This window comes from Haematobia irritans, chromosome 3 (assembly GCF_050003625.1).
Source record: "Haematobia irritans isolate KBUSLIRL chromosome 3, ASM5000362v1, whole genome shotgun sequence".
Taxonomy (NCBI): domain Eukaryota; kingdom Metazoa; phylum Arthropoda; class Insecta; order Diptera; family Muscidae; genus Haematobia; species Haematobia irritans.
The window spans coordinates 108,238,247-108,255,751 of NC_134399.1; the positions used below are offsets into that span (position 1 = coordinate 108,238,247).

General features: G+C 30.8%; 1 protein-coding gene across 1 annotated transcript in view; it reads left to right on the forward strand.

Annotated features, from left to right (window-relative positions):
* The window catches only part of RhoGAP18B (Rho GTPase activating protein at 18B), a 111,339-nt gene that overhangs the window by 9,097 nt on the left and 84,737 nt on the right, over window positions 1-17,505 (forward strand). The window contains exon 2 of the mRNA XM_075303257.1: window positions 9,046-13,697. Within this exon, the coding sequence (XP_075159372.1) occupies window positions 9,336-13,697 (4,362 nt within the window). The 5' untranslated portion in view covers window positions 9,046-9,335. The remainder of the gene's footprint in view (window positions 1-9,045; window positions 13,698-17,505) is intronic.

The following is a 17,505-nucleotide window of genomic DNA, read 5'->3' on the forward strand; positions in this document are numbered from 1 at the left end:
CCATTTATCATAATAAATTCGGATAATTCAGTAACCCAATGCGAATTACACTCGAATCTCTTGAAAAAAGATTTTTTGATAGTCGACTTTGCCTTAATCAATTCACTGCAACATTTCCTTTTGCCAGTGAAACCACTTAGAGAAGCTTTGAAGCCCTGAGAAATGTCACCAGCATTACTGAGGTGCGATAATCCACCGCTGAAAAACTTTTTGGTGTTCGTTTGTAGCAGGAATCGAACCCACGACCTTGTGTATGCAAGGCGGGCATGCTAACCATTGCACCACGGTGGCTCCCTTCCTTTTGCCAAATTTAAATCATCGATATGAGTGCATTTGCCTTGGTTTGTTTTGAGCATGTTTCCTTTTTCTTCATTTGTTTTGTTTTTTGTGTTGATTTCCTCCTTTAGAATTGTTGGTGACATTTCTGAGTGTTTCAAAACTTGTTCTGCAATGTGGAACGCTGTTTGGACTCGGCTATAAATATTAGGTCCATTGTCATTGAGCTAAAAATAGAATTGGGAATTCCAGATTTCAGTATTTTTCTGTTTTTAATGTTTTTAATGTTTGGTGGATTGGTAGAATTCTTGAATTTTCTATAGATTTAAATTTTGACCAAATTTCGTATAGAAATAAAATTTTGACAAAATTTTCTAGAGAAATAAAATTTTGATAAAAATACGATATTTTAAATTTTGGTAAAATTTTCTTCAAACTTGGGTAGATTATTTTTGGCACGAGTTTGCAACCGTCATCATTTCTATATTTATGGAATATATTGTCCAAATCAGCGATGAACACTGATGAGGGTCCCTCACGAAATGATTTCGCAATTGTAAAAGTATGTCTTTAGAAAAGCTGAGTAAAATTATAAATTAGCCCTTGCACTGAAAATAATAATAATTTAAATTAATTTAGAAAAAAATAAATTAATTTTAGAAAAAAGAAACGCAGATGATACGCTGTTTTCACAAAAATAAGTAAAAAATTTTCGACAAATTCCATAAAATTTATTAGACATAATTCATTTTTTCACTTGTTAAAGAAAATTTCGAAGTTTTAAGAAAGAAATTGGAGTTCAAAATTGCAAAAATGTCTTTAGTACCATACGAAGTTCCTTATGTATTGAAAAAATTTACACGAATTTAGTTAATCTTTATACTTCATTTGAGAATAATGTTTATCTCCGGTTTAGTTACATTAACTAGCTTACACAAAAAATTATTAAGATCATGAAAACCTTCTTAAAACGCAATAACTCGACGAACTAAAATATAATTAAATCAGCTTTAGTGAAATATAGGGTTCACTTTTTTTTGAGTGTGGGTGCCCACAATAAAATCATGTGTCCGTTTCTAGTCCTAAACCTTCATTTGCACCCTATTGTATGCGATGGATAGAGGGGAGCAATGTACATATATTTTTAAAATACCCTGTGATTCTTCTTTAATAATGTAAAAATAAACAGAATTTAATGTAACCCCGATTTTTTATACTGAAACCCCAAAAAATCCCAAATTTATGAAAATTTCCCACCAAATCACCAACACAAACATTTCGTCCCCAACTACGAAAAAATATTCCCAATTTGGGAGAAAATCTCCAATACTGGCAACACTGCTGCCACTGTACCAAAACTACCTTTGTCAAAAAAGGTGAAACTCCAAGTTTATTTCCTTAATCAATTGGTATATGAAGAGAGCGTCTTCTGCGTCCCGAAAGTTCGTCTTCATAGTATGAATTTAGAGGGGTGTTAGTAGTATAACATGGGACACAGCACCCGACCCACGGGATGTATACGCCATAATCTCGATCTTAGCAGATCCAGATTTAATGCCACCCTTATACGTTATTGCCTTTCGGGCTCTTTTATAAAAAGGGACTCCTCTATAAATTGATATCACTATGGAATTAGAGAGAGAGAGAGAGAAAAGTTCCTCATATATGCTCATATGTATCCTAACTTTATTGAAACACACAAAAATGTTTAGCCTTCCCTTGAAGTAAAAACAAAAAATATTTTCCACTATAACCATTGTTATTAAGTAAATATTTTTTCAAGTGTATGAAAACCAATTACGTTTATTATGAATAAAAACTAAAATCTTTGTAATCCAGAGTAAATGTTCGCTTCATGACAATAAGTAAATCTCAACGATTTGCCTGCTATATTTAACGACTCTCTGAATGGGTTTCCCCATGGTCGTATCTAATTTATTTATGGTCCATTAAGTAAATGGCTCCATATTTTCCACTAAATAAATTTTAAATTTCATGCTAGTTTCCATGAGTATTTTTTTTAATATTTTTAATTATTTACATCCCAAACAGTCGCAAAACATAGTGAGTACTTTTTTTGGAGATAGAGACAGAATTTGATTGATATGTTTTTGTTTTGTTCGCTTTGAAGATCAACCTGTCCGTGAACAACACATTTGTGAATACATTACAACAACCTGTTGCTCTAAAACTTGTTGCTATTTTCCCATGTATAACACGTAGTCGTCTAGATTTGTTTTGAGTCTTAAAAAGTAAACAAACAACTCCCAACCCCCCATCACAATTCGATTAATACAGAGTTTGATGGGTGAAGAGAAAGAGAGAGAGTGAATAGATTCAAATTGCTTATGTCTCGCCAAGAAGATAATTGTGTGTGAAAAGAAAATTGAATTGATCAATGAAACAGAGAGGAGTGAGTGCAAGGGTGATAATAACACCTGTTAAGTTTAATTAATTGTTGTTGATCTACAAAAACCGATTTGAATAGACAAGTTTCCTAGAATAGATTTATCCAAGCTTAATAAAATGCCAGAGCCTATCACTATTATTGCTATAGTTGGTGTCAAAGACTCAAATATCGTTCGTATCTCTTGTTTCTGTAATTTGTTGATTTCCTCATACATATGTAATTACGAAATTACTTTGAACCGAGAGCGACCCGTAGGCATTTATGTGAGATGAGTCATTAAACAAAATGACTTTAAAAAAAAGCACCCTCTTGCAAAAACCAACCATAACACAACAGCTCAAGCAATCTGATATCAGAAAACAAAAGGAAGGCATAAACTTCTGAAGCATTGAAAAACGTATTGGGACATTCCTTAAGCAAGATCTTTAGCCTTGTGAATTAAAAATGCATTGCTACATGCACCATCGGATGATAACAAGCAAATAAACCATGAACTAAATCGATATTGCACAAGAAAATAAAAGCTTCTAGTGGCAGGAATGATAACTTGGTATGGTAAAAGGTACATAGTTAAAACACAAAATCATACTATCCTCAGCTTTGTGAGGACTAAGGAGTTTATTGGAAATTTTGAAAAAATCGTACAAAAAGTAACATTTTTATAAAAAACAAGTAAGGAAAGTCTAAAGTCGGGCGGGGCCAACTATATTATACCCTGCACCACTTTGTAGATCTAAATTTTCGATACCATATCACATCCGTCAAATGTGTTGGGGGCTATATATAAAGGTTTGTCCCAAATACATACATTTAATATCACTCGATCTGGACAGAATTTGATAGACTTCTACAAAATCTATAGACTCAAAATTTAAGTCGGCTAATGCACTAGGGTGGAACACAATGTTAGTAAAAACATATGGGAAACATTTAAATCTGAAGCAATTTTAAGGAAACTTAGCAAAAGTTTATTTATGATTTATCGCTCTATATATATGTATTAGAAGTTTAGGAAAATTAGAGTCATTTTTACAACTTTTCGACTAAGCAGTGGCGATTTTACAAGAAAAATTTTGGTATTTTGACCATTTTTGTCGAAATCAGAAAAACATATATATGGGAGCTATATCTAAATCTGAACCGATTTCAACCAAATTTGGCACGCATAGCTACTATAGCAATTCTACTCCCTGTGCAAAGTTTCAACTAAATCGTAGTTAAAAATTGGCCTCTGTGGTCATATGAGCGTAAATCGGGCGAAAGCTACACCCAGAGAAGGAATATGATCACCTCAAACATGTTTTAAGAGCAAAATGTTATTTTTGGGTGGTGACCATGTAACATGGTTTTCGCAACCATGTTATTTTCTCGGAAATCATGTATCTGATTTCGGCAAGCAGGTTATATTTGACGAGAAAATAACATTTTAGTGGCAAACATGTTACATGGTCACCATACAAAAATAACATTTTGCTCTTGAAACATGTTTGAGGTGATCATATTCCTTCTCTGCGTGTATATATGGGAGATATATCTATATCTGAACCGATTTCAACCACATTTGGCACGCATATCTACAATGCTAATTCTACTCCCTGTGCAAAATTTCAATTAAATCGGAGTAAAAGATTGGCCACTGAGGTCATATGAGTGTAAATCGGGTGAACGATATATATGGGAGCTATATCTAAATCTGAACCGATTTCAATAAAATTTGGCACCCTGTTCCAAAGTGTGGCGCAGGGTATAAAAATATCCTCCCAAAGATGTTATTTATTTTAACTACTCAGGAATTTTTTTTAATTCCATTTTTTTGTAACTCGTTTTTTTCATATTATTAATAAAATAGTACAAATTATTATTTTTTTTTTTCAAAAAAATGCTAAATCCATTCTAGAAAAATTGCTAATTTTTGAAAATATTTGATGTCAAGCGTTTCAGACAAGCGGTACGATGCTTTAAAAATCATAAAAAATTATAAAAATTATTTATTTGGCAAATTATTGCAAATTTTTTTTAATTTATATCCGAAACACTGAATTCGGATCATTTGAAATGGTCGGTTCTATGACAAGCCCGTGTTAAATTCATCGCTTCTGCGCCAATTTTGCACCACTTCCGGATCCAAAAAGAACATTTTCACAATTTTTTTGGCGACGCTTTTTTTTGCTGGGCTAGAATAGAATCTGCTATATCCATATCCAGTAAATTTGAGGCTTATAACATAGACTCGCAGGTTTCAAATTTTTGCGAAAATCATTAAGTGACACCTAGTCGGCACAACTTCTACCAGATTTAGCATTTAGTTTTCTGAAGAATATTTCGCAATGCTTCTCGCGACAGCGAAGGTGAGTTCAAGTTTAGCAGATAAAAGTAAAAATGAATCTAAACTAAAGTTTACTTTTGTTGTTAAAATTATTTCTTTAGGCCCAAACAAAGTTCGTTGGGGACAAATGAAATTTTCTTTGTGTGGATATATTTTTAAGGCGACAATTGGTCACCTTCATTATTTTACTTGCAGCATACTCTCTAAGTCTCCCTTTCTAAACACATATATGTTTATATGCTATTCCCAACTTAATATATGTTTGCATCTAAGCATATTATATTTACAAACATTTTATGTCCCAAACATAATATGTTCTTTGTGTGGATATATTTTTAAAGCGCCAATTGCTTACTTCCATTATTTTACTTGCAGCATACTTTCTAAGTCTCTCTTTCTAAACACATATATGTTTATAGGCTATTTCCAAATTAATATATGTTTGCATCTAAGCATATTATATTTACAAACATTTTATCTCCCAAACATGATATGTTCTAACATATTAACATATATGTCCCAAACATGTTATGCTAGTTTATGAACATTATATGCTTACACTTAAAAATATTTTGTTAAAAAATTTGAGTTGCAATCATATAAGTTTTACACCCAAACATATGAAAACATACAACAAACAAACAAACATATGAAAAACAGTCTTTTTCGTCCGTGTATGAATAACACTAGTTTACACTGAAAACGTACATTTGATGAGAGGTTACTTTCCTTATGTAGTTTGATCTGCTGAATTCGAAAAAAATTTTCAAAATTTTTTTATGGAACAGTTTTTGAGATATCCCGTTATTTTTAGTTTTGGTACTTAAATGAAAGGAATTGAGATGACGAATAATTGACTTCAGCAGATCAAAATACATAAGAAAAGTCACATCTCATCAAATGTACATAAAAAATGAGAATGAGATGGATCTAGAGAACAATTCAATAAGTTTATAAAAAAATTAATTTTAATTTAATTTCTCAAAAAGAGTGAACCCTCAGGGACACTAACATCAATTTATCACTATTTTTTTAATGGAATTATTATGTTTTGAGAAAGTTTCCTTGACTTAAATAAAACAGGATAACGAATTATGCACAACCCTGCAAAAAAAATTTGGAAGTCCTTCTAAAGACACAACTTTAAAAGCACTTCCAATAATTTCCTCCCAAAGATGTTCTTTATTTTAACTGCGCAGGAAGTTCATTTGAGTCAATTTTTTTAAAACTGGTTTTTTATACCCTAAACCACATAGTGGTCAGGATATAATAAGTTTGATCAGCCAAAAAATGTGCCTACCAGAAATATTGATTTTAGACCCCATAAAATATATACCGATCGACTCAGAATCACCTCCTGAGTCGATCTAGCGCTTGGTGTCCGTCCGTCCGTCTGTCCATGTATTTGTTGTTCACAGGATTCCGGTCGCAATTATTAACCGATTTTGATGAAATTTGGTACAGGGAGTTTTTTGGGCACAAGGACGAACGCTATTGAATTTGGAAGAAATCGGATCAAATTTAGATATAGCTCCCATATATATGTATCGTCCGATTTCGACAAATGGGGTCACGTTGCGCTTTTTTTCAAACGGATCGTCACCAAATTTGGCAAAAGGTAATCTTTTCCATCGCCCTTCAAGTCTGCAAAATTTCATCCAAATCGGTTCAGATTTAGATATAGCTCTCATATATATGTATCGCCCGATTTTTCTAAATTTGGCTATAAAACCCTTATTTATCAACCGATCTTATTCAAATTTGGCTAAATGTAGTCTTCTATAGCACTAACTATATGTGAAAAAAATCATCGAAATCGGTTCAGATTTAGCTATAGCTCCCATATATATGTACCGCCCGATTTTTCTAAATTTGGCCGTAAAACCCTTATTTATCAACCGATCTTACTCAAATTTGGCTAAATGTAGTCTTCTATAGCACTAACTATATGTGCAAAAAATCATCGAAATCGATTCAGTTTTAGCTATAGCTCCCATATATATGTATAGCCCGATTTTCCAAAATTTTGCCATAGAACCCTTATTTATTAACCGATCTTACTAAAAGTTGGCTAGATCCAGTCCTCTATAGTACTAACTATATGTGCAAAATTTCATCGAAATCGGTTGATGTAGATATAGCTCCCATATATGTATCACCCGATTTTGAAAAATTCGCCCCTAATAACCTTATGTTTGACCATACTGGCCTCATTTCTTAACTGATCTTACTCAAATCTTGCACAAGGTAACCTTTTGTGGTATTAATCAAACCAGCAAAATATTATGCAAATTGGTTCAGATTTAGATATAGCTTCCATAAATATGCATCGCTCGATTTTCCCAAATTTGGCCATAGTACTCTTATTTATTAACCAATCTTACTCAAATTTCAAATTTTGATGTACTAGCCGATCGTACTTATACGTACTTGTGAGCTACAAGTACATAAGAATATTGCTCGATTTTTAGAAATTTGTATTTATTACCCACACTAATTTAACGATTTTCTCTTTTTTAATAATGGGCTCAATATTAGTGGCATACTAACTCCGTAGGCGCAATATCCACACAGCCAGTGTTGCTAGAAGTAGGGGAAATTCCCTATATGTAGGGGTTTTCTAATATTTAGCTTCTTGTAGGGACGTAGGGCCGCAATGTAGGACATTTTCACTCAACACAATTTGTAATAATTTTTACATTTTGGTGGCTCTAGAGGAGGAAATTAGAAGCCGGCAAGGCTTGATCTTTAACAATGAGTGCGTTGCGTATTCATATTTTAAGATAATAAAGTACTTCGAACCATTTTTGTTTTGTAAAATTTTTTAAATTTAACGAAAAATATAGTAGGGAAAATTGTTTGGGAATGTATGGGAAAGTAGGGAACTTTTTTTGTCCTTGTAGGGTAAACCGAACATTTTCCCTGGCAACATTGACTATGAGCTATAGTCAAATTGACACAAAGCACCCATAGACATGTACCCCTCAATTTTCTTAAATATGCAACTGCGGTTTATCTCCCAGACCTATATGTTACCCCACAAATGCTTATGTTTACTAATTCAGTGGGGGGTGGTTTAGGGTATGATATAGTCGGCCCCGCACGACTTTCTACTTTACTTACTTGTTTTTCATATTTTTAATACGAAATTTAAATTTTTTGTTTCAAATAGGTTAAATATAAAGGTTAAAAATAGTGAATTTTTTAAAAATATTTAATGTCAAACGTCCCACACAAAAATTATTATTTGTCAAAATATCACAAAATGTATTAATTCACATCCAAAACACTGAATTTGCATCACACCTTAAATTGAAGATAACCTCTTTTCTTGCAAATTTATTTTCGTAAACTACTATGCTTCTTTACACAGAAAATTTACCACCAAAATTTTTAAAATTAAAATTTTGATTGAATTTTAAAAAACATTCAATTAAAAATTCAATTGGTTCAATTTTTAATTGAAACAAAAGTCAATCACAAAAATAATTTGTATCAATTGATTTTTTAAGTGAACCAATTTTGCAGCCCTTGTTGTATTACTTGTGTCGACCCCTGTATGTAGGACCGACTGCAGTGAGGGTCGACTTATTTTTGTGATATAGGCATCTGTAATAGAGTTTAATAAAATTTTTCCGATGTTTGAGTCTATTCGGTTTTTTTTACCCTGAAAAAAAGCAAAACTAACATGATTTGTACAAAATTTCATTTTGAAGAAAAGAAGAGAAAACAATATTCACCAAATTCATCCCATGGTGCAGTACCCCCTATTTTTTTGGCTTTTTAATGACACTCACACACACACATAAATTCAGGGTAAACAAAATAAAAACCAAAAAGAAAAACGAAGACAACAATGATCAATTAAAAGTCCATAGCCTCCAAGATAAAGCTACAATAGCTGCATAACCATCAAATTGGCATATGGTTCTATTCCTCATAGTAATAAGAGAACGCTTGTACAATTTTACAGATACACACACATACACAATTAATCAGGTTTATAAAAAAATAATAATATAAACTTTATTAGTTGAAAAATGAGAAGATGGAGAAAAGACTTTTGTGTATAATTAAAAACAAAACGGGGAGAATTTCAAATCATTTAATAAATCATAATAAAAACCATAAGTTTCAATAGAAAAACAAAACAAACACTTAAAGAAGAGAATGAAGAAGAGAGAAAAAATAACAATAATATTAACTGTTGCGTGAGAGTACAAATGAGAAAAAAAACCAAAACTCAACAATACTACCACAACTCAACAATAAATGCCAGATAAATAATAACAACCACAATAAAAGTAGCAACAAGTCAAAAACATGAGTCAAGAAGATACAACTGCCACAACAACAAGAACGACAACAAAGTACTCAAATAACCACTACCAATATCACAACTACAATAACGCCAGAGAAGGCAACAATAACAACCACAATACCATGAAATATGAAAATAAACGATCACCAACGACAACAACAACCACAATGGCTACTGGCGTTGCTCTTTATGAGAATTTCATTCCCCTTTCGAATAACAACAGCAACAACAACAACACTACCACCATGAGCCCCACAAATTTTACGCTTGACTCTGAAACCATGAAGAGCGCCCCATTTATTGATGTACAACGTTTCGTACACCAAACAACGAACGCATTAAACGGTCGCGACACCATTTCCTCTCACACATTACGCGACGACATACAACGAGATTACGATAAACAACAACAACACATACCCGATTATGAAAATTACGGTTTTAAGCGGAACCTAGATAAAAAAGTGTTATTGCAAAAATACTTCCGCACCGCTTTAGTGGGTCCACGTGACAATATCTATGAAAATTTGTGTCGCGGTTGCAATTACGGTGTATTTACAGCCCGTGGGCCATTGTGTAGCTTTTGTGAGTGCATTGTAAATGGGGTGCATAGCATAAATGCTTCACCTGCCGAAAGTTCGAATAATATCTACGAAAATATTTGTGAATTATGTTCACAATTCTATAGTGGTAATGAAGAGGATTGTCAGTGTCGAAAAAATAAAGAAATAGAGAGTTCCTTTGAGGAAATCCAAATAGAATTAACCGAAAAACAGGGAAATCTTAAAAGTGTTTTAAAAAACGGTAGTGGAAGTGAAGATTGCCTGATTAATGAAAAAAAGAAAAAAGTGAAAATTTCGAAATCATTATCGTTTAGTAAATCGGGTAAACCTAAAAAATTAGCTAGTTTTTGGGAAACTTTGAGAAAACCCAAGACAGCGAATCCGACGACCCGTAAACCCTTGGAAATAGTTCATAACGTTGATGGTTACGACCAAGTTTTTCATACCAAAGAATCTTTTGATTTACAACGTATATGTGAATTAAAAAGAAGTGCCACCAGTTGTAGTGATCAGCATATTTATGGCCGTCTGAAACCTAGAGATTTGGATTTGGTAAAATCCCAAGAAGATTTCCTATCCACCCAAAGCTTAACGCAGAACGATCAAGGTGTAGGGAAAAAACGTAGAATATCCAAAGCCAGATTTTTAAGATCCAATTCGGGTATAACACCATCAAAAAATCTAGCAGAATCTACATGCTCTTCCCTAACTGTAACAACTAGTGCGTCATCAACGGATATCTTACAATCGGTTTACTTGAATAATAGTGTTTGCCAATGGATGTCAGCTTTGCGTCATGAATTCAATGTTAATATTTCCCTCAGTCATTGTGTCAATACTTGTATCTTAAATGCTAATGATGAAGAATGCGATTGCCTGTGCTATCCCAAAAGTATACCGGCAAAAAAATTACTACCAATAAATCCCAACCCATGTAAAAATAAGGTGGCGCCAAACGAACGAGTGACTAATAAAGAAAATATTTTGTCAAATTCAATAAAACAAACTAACTTGGTCAAGACGCACAATGCTACTACGGTTTTTCATTTAGATAACACAACCGATGCCCAGTTAATAAGGGAGAAGTGTAAACAAGAAGAAGATTTCACAATAGATCCGGATTCAACGGAAATAGTGACATTAAGACGTCATACTGTTATACGAAGAGATTCTTTGGGAGATTCCAGAGAAGGTGAACAACAATTTTGCCCACCTACTTTACTTGCCTACGAAGATCCATATCAACAAATGGTTGAAGAATTTAAAATACATTTGGTAAACAAACAAGTGAAACAGCAACAATCACAACGTTTGGCAAATAATGAAAATATGGCAAACAATAATAACAACATTATGGCAGCCTCAGCAGGTGTCAATGGCAATAGTCAAAACAACAACACCCCGGCTTCTCTTTCTCAAACGACTGTTGTTGATATACCCTTACGTCAAGCCATCTCTAATCATAATAAAGTCAAACGTCAAGGTATGTACCTGCGTTTAAATGAGCATGACAATTTGCCAAATGACCAAAGTAACAATTCATTGATGGTTTTGTCCGAAGAGAAATGTATGGAAAATAAACAAAATGGGAGTAATAGTAGTTCTCGTGAGAGTATAGATGAGAGTATTCTAAAACCAAGTTCAAAACAAAATAAACGCGAGTTGAATACCGTTAAAGACTACTTCTCTACTAAAACAGAGAAAGAGAGCGAAAATACAGAGCCCAAAACAGAGACTGAAACGGCGACGACAATTAAACGCAGTGGCATACATGAAGGTAATATATTACGAGCATTTGAAGCTTTGCTTAGACAAGAAAGGGAACAACAATTAAAGACCGACAATAATAAGGAAACGGAAACAATTGAAGAATCTCAAACCCTAGATATAAACAATATTATTTATACTCATGAACAATTGGACAATGGTAAACAATTTACGGATGGTGAAAAAGGAGTATTGCAACCATTTGTTCTACCATCCAAAAATGAGGATGAAACAATATTGACTCAATATTGTTTCCGGGCCACAATACCCACAGTTGATTTCCTACATCTTATCAATGATCTTCAGTTATCATCTAGTCTAAATACAGCCGTAATCTATTACACCCCCAAAGAGAAGATTTTGTTTGTTTTCTTGCTATGGTATATCTCTCGCAATGGTGAGAAATACAAACATACAACACATGGTCAGTTAATGAGAAAATACCAACGTTTTCTCGCATATATTCAGAGTAAAAATAACGAAATCAAACCAACAATACGAAGCCTACCAGAGTCATCTCAAAACCAAATCACGAATGAAGAAGCAATGACAACGACGTCGACGGCGGCGTTGACGGTGACAACTACTTCAGCTACATTACTGCCACCGCTTAATCATTCGCCATCTACGAATGAGGCTAACAGTGTTGATTTGAAGCTTGACTTGATGAAAACAAACGGGAATATATACGGCCGCATTAAAATCAAAGCGGCCAGCGGTAGCGGTGAATTGACGAATAGTAATAATAATAACGACGTCGACAACGGCAAAATTAATACAAATAATAGCAGTGACTCATGTGATTGTCAGATTGGAGGCAATGAAGTGAAGACAATAAATACGAAATTAAGTGAAACAAATGCAGTGAGAAAAAATATCAGTGAATTTAATAATAATAATAATAACAAAAAAATGAAAAAACCTCCAGAGGTTCCAAAACGTAATCCCAATACCAAATTATCACCATCCACGGAACAATTACCTCCCTTACCTTTACAAAGAAATAAATTAAGTCCACCTTCGATACCAAAAACCTTAAAAGAAGAAAATCCAGATTATTTAGAATCTCAAAACCCTAAAGTAATCCAAGATACCAAAATATGTGCTAAACCTTGTAACAATATAGAAGACACAGAAAGTATTTATCAACCTATTTGGAAATTTAAAACTGTTGGAGAAGCTCAAGAACGTTTTAAAACCGATGAAGATTATTATACACTCAAAGAATTACAAGCTGAACAAAATTCTAAAGACACCATGACGTCGACTATACCAGCTCCAGAAATTTTTATCCAGGATGAAGAGGAGGATCATAGTGAATGGGAACCTGATGAAGAATTTGTTTTTACCACCAAACTTGGTCCTTCAACTCCTGCTTCGGTTAGACGTACAGAATCCATAGGTGGTAGCCTACATAACGATCCCAATGGTACTATACGTTCGAATAGTAGTAAAAATAGTTCATTGGGCTCAAGTTCCCTAAGTGGTAGTACCATAACAGATTTTGCCAGTAGTACCGTAACTTTGGCTTCCACTGCCAGTTCTAGTCTAATGCATCATCTCTTTCGAAATGTGGGAATTTTCTATAGTCTTACGGATGCAAATCTTTGTGCAATAATCTATGATTACGATCGTATACATTCATCGAAATATTTTGCCAAAAAGCCATTAATCCATAATGATATGACCACATCCATATTTGGCAACAATCAACATCATCATCATGACAACATCAATGATAGTGGCCTTGGTAAATCGCCCACACCTTCACTCATATCGTACCCCAAACAATCTCCGGTTCCTGTTCAACGCAATCTTGTGCATGGGCCCAACAACAATTCCCCTAAACAGTGCAACAGTGAAAGTGATATCATCCCAGAGCCGGCGAAAGTACTGCAAAATGCTAATAGCTGTGACCCTGCGGTTGTTGTTGTTGCAGATCCAGCCTCACTTCCAACCTCCAACGATTTGTCTGTACTGGCATGGAAACAATTGTTATTAAATGTAAATTACATGGAGGATGAAGAAGATATGGTGAGTGTTATTTTATTGTAATTTTTATGGGTTTTGTTTGTTTTCGAAATTTAGCATATTTTCATTTCATCACATGGACTATGTGGATCGCTATAGATGGGCTATGATTTGATATGGCCTGCCACTTTTTGTTTTGGTTTTTTTCTGCAATGGGTCCAAAAATTAACTATTATGGGAAGTTTTTAAATTTTATGATCTATTGTCTGTTTTCTACTTGGTTTGTCAGCAGTTGGCGGGTCTGTTTTTAGAGCTTTTTTTTTTCTTTCTTCAGTGGATACAAAATTACTCTTTGTCTTTGGTCGAAGTTGTTTTTGTTTCTTTTGTTTTTCTTCTTTTAATTTTGGCTAATGACATTTTTTCTACATTTAATTGAGAAAAGGGTGATTCTTTTGTAGCGATAGATTTTCGAAAGATCAAAAGAACACTCAAAACAACTTGAACCTTAAAGCCAATTTAATTCTATTTTAGTTCGTGGAATTTATTATAATGTAGTTAAAATTTCTCCTATATGAGAAAGTTTCCTTGACTATAATCAATTATTATGTACGACGATTACATGAACTAAAAAAGTGGGAAACAATTCAAAACCCATAACAATTGACTAAATTCGTATTTTCCAAAAAATAAAATTTATTTCGTTATTGAATCAAATTTTGGTTTTTCCTGGTGGGTTAACCTTTTTTTAATGTTACATTTTCTATTCATTCTTTATCCAACAAAGCTTGAATATAATATATATTATTAATAATTATTTATTTGTTTCGATATCAAGCTCCCAATAAAAATATAATAAATTTATTCAAACTAAATTAAACGAAATTAACTTTCCCATTTCCGAATTTGATTTCGATATTAAATACGAATTTGTTATTGAATTTGTCCATATAAAGATATAGTGAAAAAGACAGACTGATACACAAAAAAAAAAATCACGAAAATGTTTCCAATTAAAATCTTAATTGAGTTTTAAAAAATATTCAATTAAAAACTTAATTGATTCAAAAAAATTTTTTTTTTACATAAAAATCAATCACACAAATTAATACTATCAATTTTTTAATTGGATCAATAATTTTTTTAATTGTATGTCAATTGTTTAATTGATACTATCATTTCTGTGATTGAAGACATTTCAATTAAAAAATTAATTGAATCAATTAATTTCGTGATTGAATCAGAAAAATATTTTTTGTGTGTATGCAATGAAACAAAGTAAAGCGCAATATTATTCAATTTTTGTTTTTTATTTATGGTTCAAAAGCCACAAATATCGAAAATGTCATCACATTTTATAGTCAGTTACGATTTCTTTGAATTAGCTATTATTGGCACGATTTGTGGCCTTCAAACGGTCCACAAAGCCATCAAACTCTTCACGATAGTGGATCTGCGGTATTTTGGCTCATTCCTGGTGAGGCGCCGTCTTGAGATTATCGACACTTTGGTATCTTTTAGTGCCTACCTTACTCTCCAAAATGCCCCAGGAGCAAAAATCCAACTGATTGAGATCCATTTTCCGGTGTAAATAATGCAAGGAAATATTTAAGCCATTTTGTCAAAACTTTATTTCTATAAATTTTTTTTTTCAAAATTTTCTTTCTATAGAAAATTTTGTCTAAATTTTCTTTCTATAGAAAATTTTATCAAAATTTTATTACTATAGAAAATTTTGTCAAAATTTTATTTCTATAGAAAATTTTGTCAGAATTTTATTTCTATAGAAAATTTTATTTCTATAGAAAACTTTGTCAAAATTTTATTTCTATAGAAAATTTTCTCAACATTTTATTTCTATAGAAAATTTTGTCAGAATTTTATTTCTATAGAAAATTGTATCAAAATTTTATTTCTATAGAAAATTTTGTCAACATTATATTTCTATAGAAAATTTTGTCAAAATTTTATTTCTATAGAAAATTTTCTAAAAATTTTATTTCTATAGAAAATTTTGTCACAATTTTATATCTATAGCAAATATTGTCTAAATTTTATTTCTTTAGAAAATTTTGTCAAAGTTTTATTTCTTTAGAATTTTATCAAAAGTTTGTATCTATAGAAAATATTGTGAAAATTTTATTTCTATAGAAAATTTTTTCAAAATGTTATTTCTATAGAAAATTTTGTCAAAATTTTATCAAAATTTTATTTCTATAGAAAATTTGTCAAAATTTTATTTCTTCAGAAAATTTTGTCAAACTTTTATTTCTATAGAAAATTTTATCAAAATTTTATTTCTATAGACAATTTTGTCGAAATTTTATTTCTATAGAAAATTTTGTCAAAATTTTATTTCTATAGAAAAGTTTGTCAAAATCTTATTTCTTTAGAAAATTTTGTCAAAATTTTATTTCTTTAGAAAATTTTGTCAAAGTTTTATTTCTATAGAAAAGTTTGTCAAAAATGTATTTCTTTAGAAAATTTTGTCAAAATATTATTTCTATAGAAAATTTTGTTAAAATTTTATTTCTATAGAAAATTTTGTCAGAATTTTATTTCTATAGAAAATTTTATTTCTATAGAAAACTTTGTCAAAATTTTATTTCTATAGAAAATTTTCTCAACATTTTATTTCTATAGAAAATTTTGTCAGAATTTTATTTCTATAGAAAATTTTATCAAAATTTTATTTCTATAGAAAATTTTGTCAACATTATATTTCTATGGAAAATTTTGTCAAAATTTTATTTCTATAGAAAATTTTCTAAAAATTTTATTTCTATCAAAAATTTTCTAAAAATTTTAATTCTATAGAAAATTGTATCAAAATTTTATTTCTATAGAAAATTTTATCAAAATTTTATTTCTATAGAAAATTTTGTCAAAATTTTATTTCTATAGAAAATTTTCTAAACATTTTATTTCTATACAAACTTTTGTCAGCATTTTATATCTGTCAGAATTTTATTTCTATAGAAAATTTCATTACAATTTTATCTATTGAAAAGTTTGTCACAATCTTATTTCTATAGAAAATTTTGTCAAAATTTTATTTCTATGGAAAATTTTGTCAGAATTTTATTTCTATAGAAAATTTTATCTTTTGAAAAGTTTGTCAAAATTGTATTTCTTTAGAAAAATTTGTCAAAATTTTATTTCTTTAGAATTTTATCAAAAGTTTATATCTATAGAAAATATTGTGAAAATTTTATTTCTATAGAAAATTTTTTCAAAATGTTATTTCTATAGAAAATTTTGTCAAAATTTTATCAAAATTTTATTTCTATAGAAAATTTTGTCAAAATTTTATTTCTTCAGAAAATTTTGTCAAACTTTTATTTCTATAGAAAATTTTATCAAAATTTTATTTCTATAGACAATTTTGTCGAAATTTTATTTCCATAGAAAATTTTGTCAAAATTTTATTTCTATAGAAAGTTTGTCAAAATCTTATTTCTTTAGAAAATTTTGTCAAAATTTTATTTCTTTAGAAAATTTTGTCAAAGTTTTATTTCTATAGAAAAGTTTGTCAAAAATGTATTTCTTTAGAAAATTTTGTCAAAAGATTATTTCTATAGAAAATTTTGTTAAAATTTTATTTCTATAGAAAATTTTATTTCTATAGAAAACTTTGTCAAAATTTTATTTCTATAGAAAATTTTCTCAACATTTTATTTCTATAGAAAATTTTGTCAGAATTTTATTTCTATAGAAAATTTTATCAAAATTTTATTTCTATAGAAAATTTTGTCAACATTATATTTCTATGGAAAATTTTCTAAAAATTTTATTTCTATCAAAAATTTTCTAAAAATTTTAATTCTATAGAAAATTGTATCAATATTTTATTTCTATAGAAAATTTTATCAAA